The 25,768-nt window shown below is 39.0% G+C and overlaps 1 protein-coding gene across 1 annotated transcript in view; it reads left to right on the plus strand.

The window, feature by feature from the left end:
• The window catches only part of frmpd1a (FERM and PDZ domain containing 1a), a 51,421-nt gene that overhangs the window by 16,964 nt on the left and 8,689 nt on the right, over positions 1–25,768 (plus strand). Inside the window, exons 3-11 of the mRNA XM_085460341.1 lie at positions 8,340–8,462; positions 8,767–8,930; positions 13,946–14,048; positions 14,189–14,234; positions 17,394–17,498; positions 22,051–22,146; positions 22,593–22,718; positions 22,806–22,925; positions 23,435–23,571. Coding sequence (XP_085316467.1) covers positions 8,344–8,462; positions 8,767–8,930; positions 13,946–14,048; positions 14,189–14,234; positions 17,394–17,498; positions 22,051–22,146; positions 22,593–22,718; positions 22,806–22,925; positions 23,435–23,571 — 1,016 coding nt within the window. The 5' untranslated portion in view covers positions 8,340–8,343. The remainder of the gene's footprint in view (positions 1–8,339; positions 8,463–8,766; positions 8,931–13,945; positions 14,049–14,188; positions 14,235–17,393; positions 17,499–22,050; positions 22,147–22,592; positions 22,719–22,805; positions 22,926–23,434; positions 23,572–25,768) is intronic.

Below are 25,768 nucleotides of genomic sequence, written 5' to 3' on the forward strand. Positions count from 1 at the left end.
GTAACCGCATCCATGCACAGTTTGCTTTGGCTCTCAACACAGCCCCAGAGCTATGATGATGCTTGGTGGTGTCATTTATTTACTTTTTTGTTGCACATCACTGGCTACCAGTGTCTCCACCTTTACGGTTGTACCTCAAGCAGTGAAACAATTTTGTTGTTTCCAGTTTTCCCAGAACCAGTTTTGTGGTGTATTGTGACGTATTGGAGGCTGTGGAAATGTTGCTCTCAGACATGTGTTAGCTTATCTCTTTGTTTTGCTCATAAATGCGGAGCTTTTCTATGCCATTGATGATTAATAGGACATTTTTATATAACAACTAAGAATGTAGTTTTATTGTCATGGACAGTATATACACACATACATTTTTACCATGATATACATGATATTCTTACATCTAGTATTGATTTAAGCGCAATTGCCACTGAGCATCATCCCCAGAGATTAATGTCACAACCCTCTTTCACATCATGGCTATACTACGATTCCCAGCATTCACCCTAACCATATTTGACTGTTTTTTTGTGGAGGCTTGAAATTTGTACACCACACTGCTTTAAGCTGCTAGTTTTTATGATGTCAAAAATTCTTTAGACGACTTCAATGTTTAACTTGTGTGAGAGGTTGACATGGTTCACATGGAGAAGAAGATGATAGAGGGAAATTCTAATAAGCATCTATTGTGTACAATTAAACGAGGCATCTAATGAAAATAAGCTTTTAATGGCCAAAAAACAAAACCAGGAAACAAAAAGACTGTAAGAATATAAACGAAATTACACATGAGAAAATAGAACTAAACAGAGTAGGTTTAAATTGCTAGCTATGACAAACATGTGGAACATCTTCTTCACAGAGGAAAGATCACTATAGATACAAACTCTGCAAAGACTAAGCTGCAGGTAATTAACACAGGTGAAGGACGTTAGAAAAACAGGAAACAAAATCCAGAAAATTAAATGAGAAGATCAACTCAAATCAAAGTAAATAAGAAACAACCAAAAGATAGCTATCATGGCAAAGTGAATGAATAAATGTACATGAGAAAACACAAGTGTGGGGAAGGAGAAGTGCTGCTGTAGCCCCTTTAGTCAGCTTGTGTGTGTGTGTGTGTGTGTGTGTGTGTGTGTGTGTGTGTGTGTGTGTGTGTGTGTGTGTGTGTGTGTGTGTGTGTGTGTGTTTCTCTGCAGCATTTCTTACCCTGCCCAGCTTCAGCATTAGGTAAAACTATTCTGGCAGAGATTTTTGTTTACTTCTCTAATTTTATAGCAGACACAGCTATCTGAAAAAAAACAACCTGAGCTAATATATATGTAATTTGATTACTGTGTTAATATTGTAATGATTATAGTGTGTATTGCATATCACAGTGTTGGGGGAAAAAACAACCTTGTAATAGATTTTTAAAAAACTAGGAAATGCAAACAGCACATTTATTCATAGTTTTCAGAGGATGTGTGAGGAAAAGCTCAGCACACCGGCAGTGGCATTTTACTCATTTACAGCCTGAATCATATTTTAGTTTCTAATTAAGCATTGACCGGCTAGCTCATGGTCTTATGGCAGGAGGCAGGACTCAACAAGTGGTAAGTCTGTTGTAGGGCCATGTTTAACTCACATTTTACTACACCAAACTGTAGACATTTTGTGGCATAAATGCATTCAGGGAGTCATACGGCATTAAAAAATGACTTGACTTTTCAACTAAATTTAACCGCAAAGGTTTTCTTCAGACAGATATAAAAAAAAATGCCACTAATGATCCTGATCAATAACAACGGCACAGAGCCAACCTTTTTTTAACCTTTTTTGTCTGGATGAAAGCCCACTAACCAATTTCCAGTGGAAGCAAGAGTCAGATTACTGCACAGTCAAACATTTGACAAAAGTGATATCGTGTGCAAAAGGTAAATGTTTCTGAATCGCATCTTTTATCAGAACTAAAGTACATATTACACAAGATGAAGCCTCCATGTCATTGAAAAAATGCATTAAAAATGCATATTTTACTCTAATGTGACATCAAATTTGACCACACCCTATGGATCGCTTTTGAGCTCTTCTAACTCTGTGGAAACGGACAAAATAACAAAGGCAAAAACGTCATTCAACAGGAAAATGACACCATCATGCAGTGTTAATCTAAATAATGTTCTATAAATACATACACATTTTAGCATTGGATTAGAAAATAAGCTCCACTTTGAGCTGTTGCTAGTGTGTGTGTGTGTGTGTGTGTGTGTGTGTGTGTGTGTGTAAGCACACTGATGAGCATCATTGTATCACAAAATGAATTAAAAATTGTACTGAACTGGATGGTACTTATCAAAAATAACATAACAAAGCAATTGTATCAGGTGTAATAGACAATTTTCTGGTTTCTTCTTTCAGCTCCATTTTTCAGTATCGTTGAGACACAGAGAAAGCAAGAAACAGATGTGAGAAATCTGATTCCTCCCACATGAGCAATAATCTAATAGAACGAGATGGAAGGGGACACATGATTGAGTGATGACATGGTCAGTAGTTGGATGGCTGCAAGACATTCATGGGTGAAAAGGAGGGAGGAACAGAGTTACATGGACAGCACATCTTAGTTCCTGGTTATTTTGTTTATCATGCTTACTCACATTGATGTCATAAATATAATGTAATTAATTGTGGGCAAGTTTAGAGGTGATTCGGTAGACCTGAAGTTATTTTTTTGTACGACGAGTACCTCATAACACCTGTCCCAGCAGCAGGGTTGCCAGATTGGCCCTGCGTTGGAACTCTGCCAGAAACGACATGCAGGTCACTGGGTAGTGCTAATACTTGGCAGTGCATGCTGTTGCTGTCAGTACAGTAGAAGTATTTGTTGTGTTGTGGACAAACCACAAAATTATACAGTGTCTTTTCAGCTCAAATTCCAAACTCTGTTTAAATTTACATTGTACATACATTATTTATTAATGTAAAAACATTTTTTATTCATTGTCCTAAGGTCAGTTCCTGACTGTGTGCATAAGTTCCATTCATAAAAGATGATGGGAATGAAACAACATGTTAAAGCAGGTTCTGAGAGTCGCTTTTGCATCTTAAGCACCTGTTACCTGTAAATCTCCTAAGGCCAGTCTTAAAATCATGGACAAAAATGTCTTTGTGGTTTCTCAACACTCTCCATTATCTGGATCATCTAAAAGTATTGCTTTGGTAATGCAAAAAACCCAACACAGATTCTGGTTGTACTTCCTGGTTTTTGTATTAAGATGATGTTTCCTAAGTAGAGGCTATTACGTGAATCAAAACAAAAACAGCAAAGTCTATCAAAGATAAAGTCACTAGATGAGAGGTGGAATTATACTTTTTAACACTATCAAATTTTAGATCATGGTCCATTATCTTAGCATTATTACTGGCTATCATTAGGCACAGTGATTCAGGTACAAATAACCTCACAATGCAACATGTGATGGACAGACAGGAATAAAAATGGGATAGATGGACACAAATATATGATATAAACATATATGTTTATATTTTACTGTAAAGTAGAGCTCATTGTATCTGGCTGATTCCAACTACACTACTGGTCAAAAGTTTTAGAACACCCCAGTTTTTCCAGATTTGATTGAAAATCATACAGTTTAATCTCTCACTGCACTCTGAAATGAAAGCATGGTACAAATAAGCAATTGGAGTTGAAAAAGAAATCATAGAATGAATATATGGACCAAAATGTATTCTAAACTGTTGGCTCATCAAAGTAGCCACCTTTGGCAGATATAACAGCTGAACACCCGTGCCATTCTTTCTACAACAGAAATCAAATATTCTTTAGAAAGCTCTTCCCATATCTGTTGCAGAAGTCCCCATAAATGTGCAGCACTTGTAGATTGCTTTGATTTAATTCTTCTGTCCAGTTTATTCCAAACCAGCTTGATTGGATTTAAGTCTGGAGACTGTGCTGGCCATTAAATGTTTTCAAGCTTACCTTGTTATATGCACTTGCATATTAATAATCCTCATGCTAATCTATTTCTTTGTTGACTCTTTGTGACCATGTCATAAAAATAAATAAGCAACCTGCAGCAAATATCACACTGACGTATAGTGAAGTCTCCTTAAAACTCATCACATATGGAAACTTGTAAAAGATCACTCCTCATTGTGTTTAAATATACTGGGTAAGCCTAATTTTTTGAAGTGCAGGGCTGATCTTTTAGCTCAATGTTAATAAGATTATCATAGATTTAATGTGCCACCAAGTGAAAGCAGAAGTAAAAAGTGCAAAACACAGAGTTCCCAAACAGGATACAACCCGAGCTGACAGACATGTGACTTGTACCACTACGACACCAAGAGCCTCCGACTCTGTTCCTGTTTGCTGCACAATTGTGATGTATCAAGATGCCAGTGTCCCGTGCATTCTTTCACATTACCATACGCATTTGATTTCCCAAGATGAGCACATGATAAATTCACATAGTTTACTGTATTGTGTAGTAAAGTAGAGCAAAACAAACTAGATCTAAAGAACAACAATCTAGAGGTGTAGTTTCACAATTCAGCCTGAAATATTCCAATAACAGTCCATCCTATACAAATCACACGACTGAAAATGGATAAAATTCCTATTTTCTTAACTTTTCATTACGATAAACCAGGAGTTAGAGCTTTGAAACACTAACAATGGAGCTAGAATATTTATGAAAGAGATATTTGACATGTTGTATCATTGATGAGAGAGGAAAGTACAGTCTCAGTTTCCTTTGCTGCCTTGATTTCTGCCTTGAATATGTCCATTGGAAAATAGATTTTTTCCTATGTTTTACTGTAGTGAATTTAATTCCCTGGGCTTGTACTTCATCAGTATACTCAATCAAAGCTACTTAGGAAGGAAACCATGTTTATGGGATTAGAGGGGATTGGATGTAGATGAATGCTTTGTCCCAGTGTTTGTATTTTAAAATGCACAGACATTTGGCTACGATCCATCCCTGATTAATCTACTTTTAGAAGTAAGTCACTGCTCTGTAAATCCATTACTTCAGTGTCTCGGGGTCTGTACCTTTTCTTATGTAACCATTTAACTTGTGTGATCTTCGTGCTGCTGCGGTTCTTGGGTTAGTCAGTCCCTAGCAAAGCTGAGTACACTTCTGTTTTGGGTCTGTGCAACCTGAGAAGTGAGATACTGCAGATGAAGCAAATCGGTAGAGTGTGATATGGAATAGCGAGAAGTGAGGTGCCGATAGGATGAGAACAGAGGGAACAAGAGGAGGAGAGAGTTATTCACAGACAGATGGATGGATAATGTACTTATGAGTCAAGATCCCCCAGGAGCCACTGCTGTCTGCTTATGTCACTCACCACTTTCATCACTAAGCCCGCCTCCTGTCTCACCTTCTATCACACTTGCCTGTCTTCTGCCCTTTCATTTAGCTTCCTGTACTTGTCACACATTTCCTCCCGTCTCCTCTCCTCTCTAATCTTTTGTTTCCTCTATGTCCATCATTACGCCCATCTGGGGGAAATTCCTTCCTGCAGCTGCTCACTGGGAAGGCCTTGTGAGATTATTCACTCATTGATTACATCTCTGAGTCCAAACTTTATTCATTAATTCATCCATCCTTCTGCTCATCACCTTGTCACAGGGCTAACTGTGCTTTACGTCATTGTTCCATTCAGAGCATCTCCTTATCCATTCATCAACCTGTCCAGTTACTCATTGATTCTATATGAAATCATTATCATTAATACATTTCCAAAATAAATCAGTCATTCATTCATTTGTTCACTTTTTCATTCACCCCTGTATCATTCATAGTAAGTAAGGTGATTCTCCATGAATGCTTACTGTCAGAGAATCTCTTTCCCAGTCATAGTCAGTAGGTTTAGCCCGTAAGGATGTGAAGGGGGTATAAGGTATCAGCTAATGCCCAGGTCTTTGTCTGACTGCTTCAGTCATCTGGGAGGAAGGTTGTGTGTGTGTGTGTGTGTGTGTGTGTGTGTGTGTGTGTGTGTGTGTGTGTGTGTGTGTGTGTGTGTGGTTAGGGAGTGAGGGAAGCCAGATTTATGGTCCCATGTTGGTTTCCATTTGCATAGCTCTTTGGTTGTGCAGAGAGAGGGATTGTGGGAATTCGGCCAGTGCAGAGGTAGTGGAGACTCACTTGTGTGCACTCCTCCAAAAAGCCAACAGAGCGTTGTGCATAGGTAGAATCCTGATTGGTTGAAAATTGAAACAAAAGGGAACCACAGAAGAAGAGCCATGAAATGGCACTCTATCAGCAAGAAGTTCTTCAAATATGGTGACTGTTGTCTTTTCTGTAGCAGGGGCTAACAAAGGACCAACAATGGCACAAACATGAGCACATGTAGCACAAATATACTGGTCCACATTCCACACAGTATCAACACTGCCACTGGGTGACAGCTAACAGCTACAGCATGTAGATGTGCATCTGCAAAGCTCTGCCTAGCATCTTCAGGTGCTACATTTAGGCTTTTTGAAAACCTGTTACTTTTCTTAAAAGACAATGGATACACCTTTCATCACACAATTAAGTGTGTTACATTTAATTAATTTAATCAAATGTGTTACATTTAATTGTATCAGTGGAGCCCAACCTATGGAACTGTTATTTTATGTAGGCACATGATCCATTTACACGATAAAAGCAGATCTGTAATCTGTAATGTTTCAGATGATATTTCCTACACATCCACTACAAATCTCATGTAGTTTGAGCTATTTAAGTTGTGTAGCTCGCCTCCTCTTCAGACCACTTTGTAACCCACCTTTACCTCAGCTCCTCCTGTTCATGATGTGCCTGACTTAATTGCTGTCAACACTACAGTTACTGATGACTGATCTTGTTTTTCTCACCCCGTTGCTTCACTGAATGCAACATTTCCTTTTGCTACTATCATCTGCCTGCACTGGATTTTATAGCGGCATGTAAGAGATGCATATGGTGGAGATCTGCTTTACGAACACCAAAATTGACTGGCTGCAGCATGAGTAAATGTTTTGTGACCACTTTTGTAAGGTGCAGCCATTAGGGAGACAATCCAGAACCCCTGTTTTGAGGAGACGTGTATTTTAACTTTCATTCAACTGTTACGAGGCATCAGCAGCAGAACTTGATATTCTGTGTCAGCAAAGTGATGTCATGCTGCTTTTCTTTGCTGACATGTTGCAGAGGGAATTGTCAGGAAGAAAAATGCCTTTCTTACTCTTTTTTTTTTCAGCCTGCTTAACATTCTTCTTAGAACTGACTCAACTTTCGCACGGGTTTTCACACAAAACAAAAGCTAGAATGTCCAAAATTGTGGAGATTTCCCCAAGTCTGTAGGTCTTAATGAGCTCACACGTGCATGTAAGCTGATATTGTATTACCTCAAATACTGTATGGCTCCACAGAGGCCCATTAACTTAGTATTGCATCATAGGCCCGTGCATTAGTCTGACCGAGCCCCGCAGACGCCAGAGGTGTCCCATGTCCATTACATCTCTCTCACCAACCAACAATCATTTATAAGTACCACCTGTCTCACAGCAACACAACAGGGACACATTTAAGGGAAACACCATTGTTATTGGAATGATAAACTACCAATATTGATGTTTATTGAGGCACCATGCAGTAAGTGATTGGTTCATAATTTGGGCTAAGAGCCTTTTAAGTAGCATGATGCAACAAGTAACATCATTGCTGGCCTCAGTTGAAATATTAAATATCTAATACCCAGTGTGTGTGTGTGCTTGTGTGCGTGTGGGTACTGTGTCTCCACTTACTGTTCTTCCTTTATTTTTTTGCAGGGTGTTTTCATTGAATTTGTATTCTGCATACACTAATGTAATAGAGTCTGATTTGTACCCCTAACATCATCATATCACAGCACAGATTTACGCATAAGCACACAAATGCCATGTGCAGGATTGTTTGCATCTGGAGTGTAGTCTTAGTGTTGCAGCTGGGCTTTCTTTAACACGAAGCAACAAAAGCTGAAAACTGTAACTCTGACCAGCTCCCTGGAGCTCTGGCTGAAGAGGGATTGTCTCTCCTGTCATGAGAGTGATTAAGGGCTTACACTCTTACATTTCATTCTAGTCAAACATGTGCTGCAGCTTTGCCAGGTATTGCCTCTTGTGTTTGCACACTTTTGTGAACGGTGCTTGTGGTCTTAGGCTTGTTTGTCACGTTCACCTAGAGGGAAAACAACCAGGAAGCTCTCCAGCCTCCTGTTTAGATTCTTTTATGAAACATTTACATTGTACATTGCATATTTGTTTAATGTGGAGCCATTTAACTAAATCTACGACACAAATGGCTCCTTTGATCTACAACCCCTGCCAGGTAAATGGAGGTGCAGGACAGGAGCCGCTCCCCGTCTCGCAGGACCAGCCGAGTAGAGCAGGTAGTGGGACGATGGCTGAGACGGTCCAGAGACTTGGGCAGCAGATCTCACTCTCTGAGCAGGTATTATGTCTTTTTTTTGTTTTTTGTATAAATCCATTATTTTACCATTTTTACTATCTTTGATATATTTTGCCTTGAGATGCACCTGTCTACAGTCATCATCAAAGGAAGCCCATATTTGTAAAACCTTCTAAAACAGGTTCTCTCATCCAGTAACAAATAAATTAATGCTTTAATTTGTGGCTTTTCACAATTATTTCCTTGTTTTTGTTATCCCCATAAATATAAGGCTGTTCACAGTAGTACTGCTCTGTGAGAAATACAGATACTGCAGTAAGATGTCACTCCTGAATTACTCCTCCAGGGATCGGGCTGCAGCAGAAGGGAAGACAGCAGAGTCCAGTAGCTCTGACCAGAGGAATTATCCCTTCCGCTTCAATATTCAGATCCAGCGCGACCCAAACCTCAACTCTCATGGCCTCACGCTTTCCTCCCAGAACCCGATTCTGGTGGAGGAGGTCACCTCAGGTAACGTTTGCAACAGCACCGTTCTAAGGAAATAGCCGTGACACAGATTTCTGAACTTTAAATCAAATGGGTCTCTATACTAAACCTTGTTGTGTTTATAAATAGCTATTCTATGCGGTGATCTGTAGCCCTCTTGTCCCTAAATCTACTGCAGCACTTTTCACTACCTTGGGAGTAGAAGGAGTGCATTATTAGTTTGAATCAGGGCCTTTTGTTTTAAAGCTGACACTGCATGTTCACCTGAGCCCTGCTATAGGAACCTCTTCACCAGCTTAGGCTTCTTCTCCCACAGAGACTTCATCCTACCTGCCAAGAGTCAATTTCTATTGCCACAGTCTGCAGAGCTCTAGTACTTTGTCAATGTCTCCCACCTAAAATCACACCTTTATTATTCTTTCTGTAGGTGAAAACTTACGACAGCGTTAGCCACTGTACACCTCATGAGTGGAGAGTAGCAAAGAACAAGTAATTCCACAGCCACAGCATAAATTAAAGAATTTTGGTATGTAAACCTACAGAATCATCATTTAATGCACCTCTGGTTTTATTCTACTTTATGCTTGTATAAGCTGCTATTACTAATATGTTTAGGACTGATATGTTTACTCAGCTAAAAGCTTTACTGACAACGAGGCTGTGATTGTTAGGAGGTAAAATACTGTATATACAGTTCACTCAGGAACAGAATATTGTTTGGCTCATTCTCCCTGTTGTCTCTAGAACCATGCCCTTATTTTGCATAAAGTAAATCTCCTCAGCAAATGAAGGCGTGGAGCTGTGCCAGACCCCTGCAGGCCTCTGGCCAGTGTACTGTGCAACACAAACTGACAAAAGTGAAGCCTCCAAGGCTGCAGATACTGCATACATGCACACAAAATTATATTAACAGAGGAAATGAACTGTGGTGCTTATGTGTTTGTGTGTGTGTGTTCCAAAACACATTTGGAAGGATTCAAGGAAGATGGCGTTTTTAGCCCTCGATTGAGGCTCTCAGGGAGCACATACATTCGGACGATGCACTGTCTCCAAGAATCACTTCCAGGCAAATGCCTGATATGCAATAGACGGATATGACTAAGATTAGAAGTATGGTTCGGGTTTCAAAGAGGTGGAATGTGTATGCAGCTGGGGGGTGTGGTTGGAAACCTTAAATCAGTCCTCTTAACTAAATTAATTTACAGAGATGTAAGGATTTGCCAGCACATGCTGCACAAAAGGCTTCCTCAGTCAGAACCTCGTTTTTTCCCTCTGGCAATAGCCTGCTATAAATCACTTCTAAAGCAGAGGTGAAATCTCTCCTTTAATCAGTTCCTTTTTAGAAGTCTGACGTTTAATAAATCTATACAGAATTTTTTTACGCCACACTATTAATCACAAAAAATAAAAAGGAAAATTATAAATATATAACTGGATGAAAAAATTTTAATTTCAACAGCACAACAGATTTGATTTCGGTTTGATGACACCATTCAAAATTGTTTTGCATATTTTTAAAAAAAGAAGTATTTGTGAAAGAGATTTATCATGGAATCTATACAATTTTGTGAAGTACCGAGTACACTCCATGATTCAGTAGCGTGTAGAACCACTATTAGCAGGAATCTTTTTAAGTAGTTGTTGTCTGTATGACTTTATCAGTCTCTCAGATCATTGTGGAGGAGTTAGTCCACTCTTTAAAATATTTCTTAAATTAATTGAGATTTGCAGCTCTCTTAAGATCCCACCACATCAGAGTGGCTCAACCATGTTTTGTTTTTCTCAATTTGCGCCATTAGGTTGTAACTTTATTTTCACTGTATTGCATTTTTTTCAATCAATGGGCTATTGGAACACCTTTCTTCTTTTTCAGCCATTCTCTTGTAGACTTGCTTTTGTGCTTTGGATCATTGGCCTGTTGGATGACCCACTTTTGTCTGAGCTTTAGCTGTCGGACGGATGGCCTCATATTTGACTCTAGAATACTTTGTTATTCAAAGGAGTTCATGATTAACTTAGTGACCTCAAAATGCTCAGATCCTGTGACTGCAAAACAAGCCCAAATCGTCACCCCTCCACCACCGTGCTGGCTGTTGGTGTAAAGTGTTTGTGCTGATTAACTGTTTGTTTTTTAGCAAACTTGTCACTGTGAATTACAGCCAAGCGTATTTGGACTCTGTCAAACAAGACATAAGTCTGTTGTTTGTTCAGCTGCAACATTGCAAATTGTGCTGCCATGTTCTTGAAGAGAACAAACAGGGTTGTCATAACATAAGCTGTGTCCCAAAACGTCGGCTGCATCCTTCGGAGGACTCGGCCTTCACGGTCTACGTGGGCCGGGTCCTTCGAAGACCAAGAAGGCCAGAAGTGCGAGGCTGTGAAATGGGACGGTCTAGCCTTCAGATTTGCGTCACCACTGTGTCAGTGGAGTTTAATAAACTCGGCCATCTGCTCCTTGCTATCTAAAATATAACAGGACACTGCCATAAATTCTCGACCGTCTCACACTTCTGTTTAATCAGTTTTCTGTTTGACTTGTATTCAGCTGTGTGAAAATCCCAGAGGAACCCACCTGATGGATTAATAAAGTTTTATTTAATCTAATAATCTAATAACTTTTTCTCAGCCAAACCGATTGACTCCGGAACAAATAAAACACTGAAAAAAGCCAAACAATTACATTTTTAAGTTATCCGAGTGACTTATGTATCATGTTTAACCTCAGTAGCGAAAGACAGCGGGGGTCCGAAAACAATGAAACTGGATGAAACAATGAATCCGCAGCTCTCACCGGCTCAAGTGACCATTGAACCCCCCGGCTAGCTGTTGAGCGGGTGGGTAACAGACGTCTCCAAAAACGTCGGCGCACTTTTGCATATATGCAATGTCTTGATAAACCAAGCAGATATTTGAAGTTTACACAGCTACTTTCTCGCCTGAAAATATGTTAAAAGTTTCTGGGATATGGTGGGCCACGAAGGATACACCCGACCCATCCTTCAAAATCGGGGAAATGAACGACGCATTTGTCGGCCGCTTTTGAAGGACTCGACGAATTGGGACAGCCTTCGTCGGCTGGCTGTGACGTAATCGGCCTTCAAATGCAGCCTCCGGAGGATGCAGCCTATGTTTTGGGACACAGCTATAGAGTTTCATACTCAATACTGATACCCAGGAAAATACTGGATATACCATTTTTGATAGCGTTGGACAGATAATGGCGCCATCCTGCACCTACAGAAGAAATGGTGAAATATTCACAGATGCTCTGTGAATGGCAACAAAAACCATTACACAGAGGTTTTTAGTAGTTTCTCCAGGCTTGTGTGTCTGAAGTGTTATTCTGTGACCCAACATTGTCACAGATCTGAAATGGTAGAAAAGTTATCATCATGTGGTCAGCAGCCTGATGACTTCAAAATTTCAAGAAATAAAACTATATGGTTTCTTTATGCATCCTAAAGTACAAAGATGGGATATCAAATACTGTAACATACAGACTCTGAAAAGAATCACTGAAATGTAACTAAACAACAGTTATTGCTATTAAAAGCATATCTGTATTATATCCTACATTTATTTCTCCTAGAAAAGCGCATGGGTCTGAATCCCCCTGAGGTCCAGGGTCAGATTACCTTCTTTCTCTTGTCCTCTTGGTCACCATCTGTTTCTGCCTGTCAGACACACACACACACACACACACACACACACACACACACGCATAAAGATGCTGTTGCTCATGTCTCCAGTGGCCCCACCGAGTCTTGGCTCAATTCGTTCTCCCTGTCCGTCTGTCTGCAGCACGTGTTGCAGCATCTTGACTGTGAAATATGAATCCATTATTCGATAGGCTTTTTCAGGCCCATCAATATCGCCCAACATCTGTCTATGTTTATTTTAGTTATTTAATTGTGATAACATACTAGTATTCAATGCTTTCTCTGAATTATATGGTTACCTGATGTACAGAATAAACACATGTTGGTGGATGATATGGTTTATTAATAAGTAACAGAGATGATGGATGTCCCTCAGAATAGATTCACGTATGCTATTTGTGATCTGAGGCTCAGTTCTTTTGCTTTCCTGTTAGCAAGTCAGATCGATTGCAGTTTTATTTTTTAGCCGAAATCACAGACGGAGCTTCTGAAAACGGCTTGACTCCCATAATTTGTAAACACAGTAAACAAATTTCAAATGATTTTTTAAATCTTGTTTGCTAGTGTCTAGTTTTATGGAATATGATGTAATGTGCGTGCTGTTCCCGTTAGAGTTAAAAGCGATGATAAAGCAAGACATGCTGTGGGATGTGATTGACAAGTCACTACCCTATGAGAGTGCAGCATCTTTTGGTTTCTCATTCACATCCACCCTTTGCTTGTCACGCCTGACTTTAAAACACCAAATCTGCCGTGGGGAAAACACTGAGCTTAAAGTAGCACAGCTCTAACTGAAGTAGCTATTATATGCAGTCTATGGTGAAAAGTGTGATGTTGTAAAATGTAGTAATTTATCAGCTAACTGTATGCAACACAAAAATACAGTTTCTTTCACATCTTGTACCAGTTCAACCAGAGCATAGTTTAACATGCAGAGTTCAAAGGCACAGCAGCAGCAATAATGTGTAGTAGTTGAATATAATCTGTGCTTCTAATTATAGCTTTTGATCGCCACTGAAACACATTTACATGTTCATTCACCGAAAGGACAAAGATAACAGATGTCGTCAGTAGCGCCGACAGCAGCCAATCGTTTTTGGATTATAGAGATGATAAATAAAATATTATGTCGGTACTGAGAAGTACAGTAAATGAGGTGGAGATAGCACAGTTGTTATATGTGCCCAAAATTGGAAGCACAATGATTGGTCGTCCCACAGTTAGATTTGGAGAGCTGTATGAAAAATTATGCACTGAGTGAGATGAAAGGAAATCACTAGAATACAAGCTACAGCCTGTCAGCAGCACCAGTTGCAGTATGAGCGCAGGCTGATTGAACACCCTCGGGCACGACAACACAAGGACATTTTGTGTGTGCAGGTGGGCCTGCAGATGGTCGGCTCGTCCCTGGCGACCAGCTTGTGAAGATCAATAACGTCTCTGTCGATGACCTGACCCCAGAGCAAGCTACTGAGATAATCAGGTCTGCACAGACAGCTGCATTCACAAACACACATGCATATGCCTGATGATTGGTACATACTCTGCAGTTATTTAAAATTAAGCAATGCATACCATGTGTCATCTTAACACCCTCCCTTTCTGTACTTTTTTTTTTTTCAGGGAGTGCCCAGATACGTTGACTATGACGGTACTCAGAACAATGCTGGTGAGTCTGCCCTATCTATCAAAGAGAAACACACTTCAAAGACATACACAGCACAAACAGACTTACAGTTAAGTGGATAATGGCTGGTCCTCTTCCAGCAGCACTTTAGATGAACTTAATGTATTTCTTGTTTCCTGTTTTCATTAGGTAGTAAAAGCGCACTCGCACAATGTGTCTACTGTGTGCACACGTGAATACATACTGTCCATATACAGTGTTTTTATGTATGGAAGCCTGTCAGCAAACTTATTCAGATACCTCGGGATCAGGCATCCTTGCTTACAACAGTCCTGTCCTCAGGGTCTCACCGCTATATCCCCATTAACTGTGACACCATAGTACACACATTCAAACTGGCAGCTCTTCTTCTGCACACACATCTTTCATCAGTCAAACTGTGCGTGTGCGCGGGCACACGTTGTGGACCTCAGCCTGTATTGGTGAAGTTGACGTATGTGTTTGCACTGAGGTGAAATAGATCAGTAAATAAATGGCTGCATCAGCACTTTGGTGATGGAAGCGCCTCTACTGTGTGTTTCATAGCTCACAGCTCCCCCAAGAAATAATTACTGAACTCTAAGGAATTAGCAGCATTTCTTAGAAAATATTCGTCTCTGTCAAATCAAGAGTTTGAACCACGATAAAAAGAGACTTTTCTGTTATAATTAGACAGTGAGATAAGAGAATTGCTTGGCAGTTTCTTTAAGAGCTTTAATCTGCCAACTGTCACTTGTTGTGCAGCAATGAAGGCAACAATGTGTTTATCTTTGTTACCACACAGCATGATTCATATTGCAGTATAAATTTATGATAAAATAATTGTATATAAAGGCTTCCACTTGTATGGATATTCCAGTTTTAACATCTACTGTATACAGTATATGATTCGATGAGCACAAGATTCACTCAAAGAGCTTGAGAATTTTTTACGAGCAGCATTTTTAAATGTTAAACACAAATCCATAATATATTGCATTAGCACCATGTATTTGTAATGGACAACCCTGCATTTTGGAGGTCATTGCCAAAACCAATATTCTTACTTGAGTCCACATTCTTTGGAGTCATGCATTAGTTTGTTTAGATTTGTAGTTAAAGACCATCACTCGTAGTTAAGTCGTAGCAGTTTAGGATGAAGACATCACTCATTGTGGGGAATCTGTTTACTAGCTTGCTGATTTGAAACAGATTTTTCATTATCGCTGCGATATGATTATCTGTTTCAAGAGCCATGACCCATGCATCGTTCACTGTTTATGAATGCATTTTTCTTTTTAAAAAAAAGGTCCAACAAAAAAACAAACAAACAAGAAATCCTTGCCAGATGTAAGTTGATGGTTAATTTTGGAAAATTTATTCTCCCCTCTGCACATTAGCTTTTTAAATCCATGCATAAAGCTTCCTCAAACATTACTGGTCAAGATAACTTAGAATGCAAGACTTCAAATGAAAACCAGCTTCTGATACTAAAAAGATACTAAATTTCCTGTACATGCAAAGTTTGCTTATTCATATGCAGATATTTGTTTGATTCTGCACCACTGTAAATAAAGACACCAGAGCCATACTGGTTTATAAACTGTGGTGAAAGCTAAATTAGCAAACATCTTCCATGCAGTTTTTATAGGAGGCATATGATAACTTATGTGTAAGTAAGTAAGTAAAATTTATTTATATAGCACATTTCACAGATAAAAATTACAAAGTGCTTCACAATAAGATCAGACATACAAGTTAAAATTAATTAAAAGCCTGTTTGTATAAAAATGTCTTCAGCTGCTTTTTAAAGGAGTCAGTAGATCCCCACGTGTTTTAAACCTAGTACGTGGGACCACCAGTAGCCTCTGACCTGAACACCTAAGTGCTCGGGATGAAGCATGAGGTTTCAACAGGTCAGAGATATACTGGGAAGCTTCACCGTGCAGAGCTCTAAAAGTTACAACTAAAATTTTAAAATGAACCCTAAAATTTACTGGCAACCAATGAAGAGAAGCCAGAACTGGAGTAATGTGTGACCTTTTGTTTGTACCAGTTAAAAGTCTTGCCGCTACATTCTGTACAGACTGAAGGCGATCCAGAGCTGATTTGTTGAGACAAGTAAAAAGACCGTTACAATAATCCAAACGAGAAGAGATAAAAGCATGAATAATCATCTCAAGTTCTGCCTTTGACACCAGTAGTCTGAGTTTAGAAATGTTTCTTAAATGATAAAAAAAGTTCAGGACAAGTTGTTTAGAGTGTTTCTCAAGAGACATTGAACTGTCAAATATAACACCCAAGTTTCTGAGACTCGACTGAAATGAAGGGTCTAAAGAACTGATATTCTGCTTAATTTCTGAGAGCGTGTGATCAGGTGCAATAATCAAAGTTTCTGTTTTATCTGCATTTAACTGAAGGAAGTTGTCATTAACCATTGTTTGATTTCTGACAGACAATTATTTAAGCAAGACAATTTGTAAAACTCAGAAGCTTTGAAAGAACAGTACAACTGAAAGTCATCAGCATAGAGATGATAAGAAATATTATTGTAACGTCTGATAATTTGGCTTTAAGGGAGTATATACAGCAAAAAGAGAATAGGACCTAAAACAGATCCTTGAGGTACCCCAGAAGGCAGAACTGATGTTTCAGACAACACATGATTCATACAGACAGTAAAGGATCTCTGAGATAGATACGACATAAACCATTTTAAAACAACACCAGTAATCCCAAACAAGTCCTTCAGCCGATTTATCATGATGCTGTGATGTGATGACCAATATTACAATCATCACATTCATGAACCTTTTAGACATTTTTTACATATTAGTGTTGTTACATGTTATAAAGAACAACAGTAGCAAACAGTGTATATGTATATATATATATATATATATATATATATATATATATATATATATATATATATATATATATATATATATATATATGTGTGTGTGTGTCTTATATATGAAACTCAACTCCATGTTATAAGTGCTTGTTTAAACTACAGCTTGGAAAAACAAAAGCCAGAGAGTGTCTTCTAATGTCCTTACATGTATTTATACATCTCTGCACTGCACCAAATTCAGCCCTGATTAGATTGTAAGAAAGAAAGAGAACATACGTATCCTGTGAGAAACTGCTTCACAGCTTATTGACTCGTATTTCTCACAGGGCCCAAAGTCATCATTTATCACACCGGAGAAGAGGGCCAAGCTCAGGTCCAACCCTGTGAAAGTCCACTTTGCTGAGGAGGTGGATGTTAACGGACACACACAGGTGAGTTTGAAAATATACTATGCAGCTATTCGTAGCACTGCCAACTTTAAATCCTCTGGCTGCCTCTGTAGTGTATCATTGTGTCTCTGAGACAGCTTATGTGATTGTGGATAGATGATGTCACATTTGAAGTTTTATAGAAATGTCATGTGATGGTAATAGATCATGCTCAGCTCTCCACATTTACATCAGTGCACAGGAGTCATTAACACCCCATCTAAACCAGCTCTACACGGTCTGGGTGATCAAATCTGATGACAGCTATTTGCATTTACGTCTGTTATAAATAATTCTTCGTGTTATTTCTTTCTGCATTGTGTTCAGGATGCAAATATTATAGACTGATTTAATATAGAGAAGCATCAGTGTACTACAGTCTTGATTATGACTTGCTGAAGCACATTTTACACGACTCAGTTCACTGATTGTATTCAGTCACCTATTTTCCTGAATGGAGTCAAACTGCACAGATAATATTTAAACATGACTCTATATACATGAGGGTCTGACTGTTTTAACCAAAGGATATATCGTTACATGTTTGTCTTGCTTATGGCCAGGTTGACACTTTCAGTATTTAATTCATTATCTCCATCAAGGAGATTATGGTTTTCATAGCATCTGTCTGTAAACAAGAGAGGTCAAAATGTTGACTGTTAATTCTGATAAAACTTCATTTGGCTGTAGAGCGGGGTCATGTTAACAACTCATTAAAATTTGATCTACATCTACCAAGGTCTTCAAGGTCAGCATCATGATTTATTGGGTGAATATTGACAAAAAGCCTTATAACTTAGAAACTAGATTTCTTACAAATGCGATGTGTATTGTCAGCATTTAAAAAAACACTGTAACATTTGACCTTTGGCCTCACCTTCGAAGTCAGATAAGGTCAAACTTTCATGTCTTTTGTCTTTAAAACTTAAAATTCTACTGCACTTGTTTGCATTGGCATCGTTTAGGTATTCATGCTCACATATGGGGATTTTAAATATCACATTATAATCTGCATCTGAATGTCACACCACAGTTTTTATCTGTGATATCACTTTTACATTTCACATCTGCCCTTTTTTCAGGTTGGCCTCAAAATTTGTAGAAATAAAGTATTGTCATCACAAAGAGAATGAGCTGCCCAGAGTGTTGTAGTATAATAATACATAATAACCTCAAGTTATTCATGTCCAGCTATCTACAAATGAATACCTATTATCCATTATCTACTCCAAAATAATGTTTGTATACAAAATACAATGCTATTCCCTAAAAAGTAAATACTGCCCAGAGAGTGTGGGGCCTTGGCGGAGGTTTGCAGTCTCAAGAGTGCTTCTTATATTTTCACTGTAACCTGATGTACATTTGGAATATACTGCATATACAAGTGGGCTTAGGCCACGGGCACAACACAAAATAAATCCATATAAGGCAGTACCAGAGTGCTGCATAAGCATCTCTGACCAATACATTGTCCAAAAATAGAAAATAATTTTATCTTTATAATCTTCACTCAGCCTTCCACTGTCAATAACGAGATATACACATGACCAGAATTTACATTAAAATACCAGATTAATGGACCTAAAAGCTCATAGTATTCTGATATATTTTTCAAAGCTTTTGAGACAAAGTCTATTTTTTCAGTTCTGAGACACTTCATGGATAATTTATTCTGACAGGTTTCCTGATTTGATGTGGGGTAGCACAACAGAGATGCCATTTAGTGAGCAGGTTCAGAGTCTGTGGTGTGCACATGCAGGCATGTAGGAGGTTGATTTAATACACAGCAAGTAAACATGGCTCTCATCAATGCTGCATTTAAAAAAATATATCATAATGTGTGTTTTTAAAAAAGGCATTCAAAGCTGTACTTAGATCTCAGTCATACACACTGTGTCGTTCTCTCAATAAGACTGAATGTAAAGCTCATTTATTTAGAAGAAAAGTACTTTAAGAGATTTTAAGTGCTTGAACCATGAAAATTTCTGACTGCTTACATTTAAGACATAATGTTGGTTTTTAGGATTTTTTGAAACTTTCTCAGATTTTTTGCACTAGTTTGCAGAACCGAAGTTTAGTTGATGCCATGTATCACAGTTCAAAATCAAAAGCTTTAATCCAGCCAGCTGTGGGTCATTAACAGTAGATCAGACAGCGAAGCAGACAATTAAAGTGAGCGGCAGGCAAAATCCAGAAACAGTCCTAGGTGTCATTCACTGTGAAAACAAAGAATAGTACAGGGACAATAAGAAACTGTAGGCAGTAGTTGGAAAAGCTCGACTGGTGTGAATATGGCACGCTTGCAACAGGAAGTATTGCACCAGGGGTATAAAAGGAAGTCTGACTGGCTAATTGGGAACAGTTGTAGCAAATCAAACACAGATAAGAACTAATAAAGGCAGGTAGTAAAATTATGCAAAGAGACCGGAGTTCTATTGAAGAAAGGGATATTAATGGTTAGTGGCCTCTGTGATGAGTTTTCAGTCACCCAAAGGTGGCTCTCTCTTTTTTATTTAGCTCGATCACCATGGTAACTAATGATGAACACATAACTCGGTTAGAGTTCAGATTTTTTTCTTTAAAATCGGCTGTAAGCAGGATCTTTCCTCAGATTCTTTTACTTACAGAATGCCTTAAGTATCATAAACATGTATTCTGTGCTATAGGAACACATTTTCGACACAACATACAATGCTAACAGCACCACTTGAAGTGGTGTGTCATATTTGTGAAGACCCAAAGAAATTTTTCATTTGGAATTTTATTGTCCTGAACAAGAAAATAGTGGAAACCGCAGACAAGCTTTAAAACGTGATTTATGGTTTCTAGATGTTCCTTTGCACTATGACGATGAGTGCTTGTCAGTAAAACCAACATTAGATTCAGCTTTACTGCAAACTCGATGCACTTTGTTCCTTTATAAATCTGCCTGTGGTTGTTCAGGGTTCCTACCCTGCAAGCGGATGTGAAATTAGCAGAACGAGGAAAACCACTGAGGCCGGAGAGCCCATTACTAAACACAGAGAAAACACAGATCAATATCCTCCCCATTCTCCGGTCCTAATGTCTGTGATTACAGGACAATAAATATCAGATTAAGGAGAAAAAAAGGGTAGAAGGAGATGGTAAAGAGACCAAGAGAGGTGGAGGGGAGGGGGCGGGATGTTTTTATCATCGTTAAAAGGAAGACAAAATATGTAACGGGGGATGGGAAGCTAGCAAGGGAGGGGTTGTCTAAAATTTGAACGCCCTCTGTTTCAACTTCAAAACATGTAGACATCAATGTTGCATTGTATCACAGTGTCAATACAGAAAAACACTTTCTTAAATCATAAAAGAAGAGGGATGTAGCGGGAAAGATGAGTCACCGCGGAGAACGAGCCGGGTAGACAGAAACAGGCCAGAGGATATGATGCGAAGAAAAATGCTCTGTGAGAAGAGCTGAAGATGAAATAACACTGCTCTCTCACTTTATGGTCTGTTATAATGTGCTAAACATATTCAGTATTCTCAGTCTGGATTGCCAGCATTTAAAAATAACAGTGGTTGTGTTCAAGCGACAAACATACGTCAGGAAAATTCAGCAAATCTGTCTCATGACCAGGACTCCCACTTGATGTGTCCCACATTTTAAAAGGCTCCGTTTTTCCCACTTTCCCCACTGGATGACAGACAAGACGAGCTTAATTCAAAGGCTGTGAAGAAATCAGGGTGACCGGGTGAAGCTGGCGGAAGGCAGTTCCTTGAGTTTTTTGCTTTTATTTTTGTAAAATTGATATATTTTACTCATAAAACATTGTTGGAGGTTTCATTCTGTTTTGGATGCCAGCGATGTGGCGGTACAGAGAACAGTGCAGTCTTCTCACAGCAAGAAAGTTCTGGAATTAAAACTTTCTGAAGAGTTTCTTCCTAAAAGACAAGCATGTTAGATGAAAAGGGTTAGGGTTAGATGCTATTGAAACAGCATTGAGTGGTGCATTTTTGGTGGGGTTCAAGATGGGTCTCTGAGGGTACACTATTTTGGTGATAGACTGTGATAGTGCTGTACCACTAATGTAACTTTCCCACCATGAATATATACCTACTGAAACCCAAAGATGATTATCAGACAGATCAGCAGCTAAAGTCAAAAGTAATGCAACATAAAATTAAACACATAAGTGTAAGAAGGTTTTTTTTTTTTTATGGAGAAGAAACTTCCAGACTACAGCTCAATGATGGCAAGACAGGAATTACAGATTCAGACATGAACAGCTGTAGGCGCCACAGATCAGCAGTCAATCCTGTTATACTCTGAAGTCTGCCTGCAGGAAGCATGCCTCGTTGGTACATTGTAGTACAGTCTCTCTGCGGACAACCCTGTACCGTCATAAAAAATTAACAGGCACACGGACATTCGCTCCCAAGTGGACCCTAACAGACTCATAGACCCAGAAACTGCAACACACCTTTAAGATTTCCCACATTATTGCACACAGAAAGAGCCACCCTGCTCCCTGTCAGACTTTTACTCCTGAAACCAACTAAATTCAGATTGTTTTTATTTTCTTCACAGGGGAACTCCCTGCTCTTCCTGCCCAATGTACTGAAGGTGTACCTCGAGAACGGGCAGACCAAGGCCTTCAAATTTGAGCCCAGTACCACAGTCAAGGTACTCTGTAGCGATACTGGAGTGTGGCATTATAATGACACACACCTAGCAGCTCTAGCAGAGTTTCAGAGTTGAAGCTGAGGCTCGTGAAGCAGGAAAAAAATCTCAGATTTCCTCCTGAGACAAAAACTAAATCAAAGTTTTAAACTAGACCCTGTAGGAGTGCGTTTCTTCCTGAATGTCAATCAGTCTGACAGCAAGCTCCACATTAAACTGTAACCATATAACGTTGAATTGAATTTACCAGATACAGCTGAGTGATTTACTCACTTCCTCAGCAGTTATTAGTATTAGGCATGCATTTGTTTCCTGGATTTGACAGCTACTCTGAAACTTTCTGTTACCACTCTGACACCTTAACACCTTAACTCAGCTCACCTCAGCAAATGTGTTCCCTGATGTTATAAAATATTATCTCTGAAGGTGTAATTTTCTTTGCACATCAGGACATTGTGATGACACTGAAGGAAAAGCTTTCTCTGAGCCGCATTGAGCATTTCTCGCTAGTGCTGGAGCAGCAGCACAGCATCAGCAAATTGCTGTTGCTACATGATGAGGAGAGGATACAGCAGGTATGCACACACACACACAAATTACATTTAAACAAAAAAAAAGTATAAAATGCATTCCAAATAATATAAGCATCCGTGTTTCTGCAGGTGGTCCAGAAGAAAGAGGCCCATGACTACAGGTGTTTATTTCGTGTTTGTTTCATGCCCAAAAACCTTCAGATGCTGCTGCAGCAGGATCCCGCTGCCTTTGAGTACCTCTACCTGCAGGTAGACTGATGAATGTGCACACTGCTGGGCTTGTCAGATCACTACTCTCTTTTATTATCTGTTATAATTATTGTTTTTCTATTTAAGGATATTAATAGTTACTTTATTTATATGAAATGGCTGCTATTAATATCAATTCTGATTAATTGAGTCACTGCAAACTGACCTAAAGCATCAATAGAAAAACAGGATTCTCAACTCTGAATCAAATCAATAGGCAAAGTGTTGTAACACTTCCAAAAGTACACTTATTGCTGCAGTTGGCTCATTTCACCGTGATGCAAATCATCAGACTGAAAGGTCAGCTTGTTTGTAAGTGTGCAGTTTTTCATTAAATCCCACCTGCACCGTGATTCTCTTAAAAGAAGGAAGTTTGTGTTTGTTTTAATACCAAAGCTGACCCTGCTATTTTGGACGTTTTTCTCCAATTAGCTACAAACTGCTGCAAACAAGACAAATCAGTTGCTACACAATGATTAATTCTGATGTATGTTGTCTGTTTGTGCTAGGGGGTGAACGATGTACTGCAGGAGCGCTTTGCAGTAGAGATGAGGTGTAACACCGCCTTGCGACTTGCTGCACTACACATTATGGAGAGGCTAGCGAGCTGTGGACAGTCACCCAAAACCAACCTGAAGATGATCACGTGAGATATAGACACACCTTTATATGTGGACTGTACAGAAAAGATGGCGTAGCTAATGTGGAAGTGCTGTAAACCTGCTTTCTTTGTTTGGTCAGCAATGGCCGACAGTAGTCGCAAGAAGACATGCAGTTGTCTGTGTTAAAACCCTCAGCTGCCTGTGTCTGCGACTGTAGTAACATACTAATGTATTGTCAGAGGGCATGAAGCTGAATTTGTGAAGGTCCACCACTAATAGTTACATGTTACACTACAGCTCATGAGAAATGTTGTGTGCTGTCTATGGTGCTGAAGTTATAAGTTATAAGTTTAGTTTGAGTGTAATAAAACTTTATTAACAAAAAATTTGTTTTTTTATCTTCAAATGTTCAATAAAAACATGAATCGCTAATTCATAACGAAGAAAGCTTGGTAACTACCCTTCAAGGACCTGCAGTTCAAAAAAGCACCCTTTCAATAGCCAAACCCATCTGTTCTCTGATTGGATTGTTAAATTTGTGATTGACATGACATTGACCAATCAGATGAAAGGAAGAAAAATAGGGTCAAAATTTGTACTTGTAACTTGAAACTTGAGTGCAGTTTCACACGTATTTTTTGGCACACACAAATCTTTTTTATGCACAAACAAATTCTTTTTACACATACAACTCCTGATTTACAAGTGCAAAACTGATTTACAAGTACAAAATATTTATGACCGCAATTTGAGCCCATAGGGACCTCCAGGACAAGCTACTTTCAAAGCTACATGACCGTGACAGCTCATTATATCACAGCGGATTGCGATATAATGAGCGGTATGTATTATTGTAGAGTCTACCTTACAATATAAAGAGCCGACTGTTTTTGTGATTTGGCGCTTTATAAATAAAATTGAATTGAATTGAGTGGTAGATACAAAGACCTATACTGCCCTATATTGTACCATAATTATTATTTTTTTAATAATTGCGTGGAATGAGTCTTCAGTTGAATGTTTTTAACAGGCAAAAAATACTTCAATAAGTAAATGTTAAATTTTTGTCTTTTTTCTTTTTTTGCTGATCCGAAAATTGATCCGATCCGTGACTTAAAACCCTGATCCGATCCGAACCATGAGATTTTTGATCCGTTGCACCACTAATATCAAATGCAAAAAATATGGCATGGACATCAGGCACAGGAAGTCTTAATAGCCCATTTTTCAATTTGATGTTTGGAATTTGTTTGTTCTGACCAGCACATTTACATTAATATGCTTTAAAATACGTTTTCCTTAATAAAGTTTTATTGCGCTCAAATTTAACTGTTCTAATTTCAGGACCATGGACAGGGCACACAGCTTTCTCATGAGCTGTGCTCTAACACGTTTTTTATTTCGAGCCTACACAAATTCAGCTGCGTGCACGTTGACAGTACGTGAGATGTAGATCACAGATACACACAAGACTTAAAAAACCTTCTTTTTTCTAAACAAATCACAATTAACAACCTGAGCCAGCCCTATTAGTGCATCGCCTGCAGCTAAAATCATCTCTTAGTTTGGGACCTTGTGGAGCCTCTGAGCCTCTTTTTGTTTGCAATGGTGATGAATAGTTTGACAGGCAGGAGTGTCTTTGGACTGTGATGTTTGCAGACAACATTGTGATCTGTGGTGAGATTAGTTTAAACAGCTGGCCACTACCATTTAAAGCAGAAGACAGTGCACAAGAGAGTTGAAGAGGAAAGTGCAGGCAGGTTGGAGTGGGTGGAGACGAGTGTCTCAGATAGCAGCAATAGTGAAAGGTGAAGTTTACAGGATGGTAGTGACACCTGTCATGATTTATGATTTTAAGGTGTTAAGGGTTTCATTGGGTTTGTTCATAAGGGAGAGTATTAGAAATAAGTACATCAGAGGGACAGCTCATGTTGAGCGATCGGGAGACACATAGATGCAAGGCTGAGATGATTTGGACATGTGCAGAGGAGAGATAGTGGGATATACAGTATATGTTGAAGAGAAAGAAGATGTAGTGAAGGAGAGCATGCAGACGGTTGGTGTGAGGGAAGAAGATGCAATCGAGATGGAGGCAGATCATCTGCTGTGGCGACTCATAAAGCGAGCGGTCCAAAAATGAAGACGACCACAAATCTCTTTTTGCTTAAATGAGTGCCTTTCACTGTTTAACATGCAGGTTTAACAGGCTAGTTGCTTTGTGTGTGAAAAAGTTTTAATATC

Source organism: Copadichromis virginalis, linkage group LG6 (assembly GCF_057382275.1).
Source record: "Copadichromis virginalis isolate Kocher_CV1m ecotype Utaka linkage group LG6, C_Virginalis_male_GT1.1, whole genome shotgun sequence".
Lineage (NCBI taxonomy): Eukaryota > Metazoa > Chordata > Actinopteri > Cichliformes > Cichlidae > Copadichromis > Copadichromis virginalis.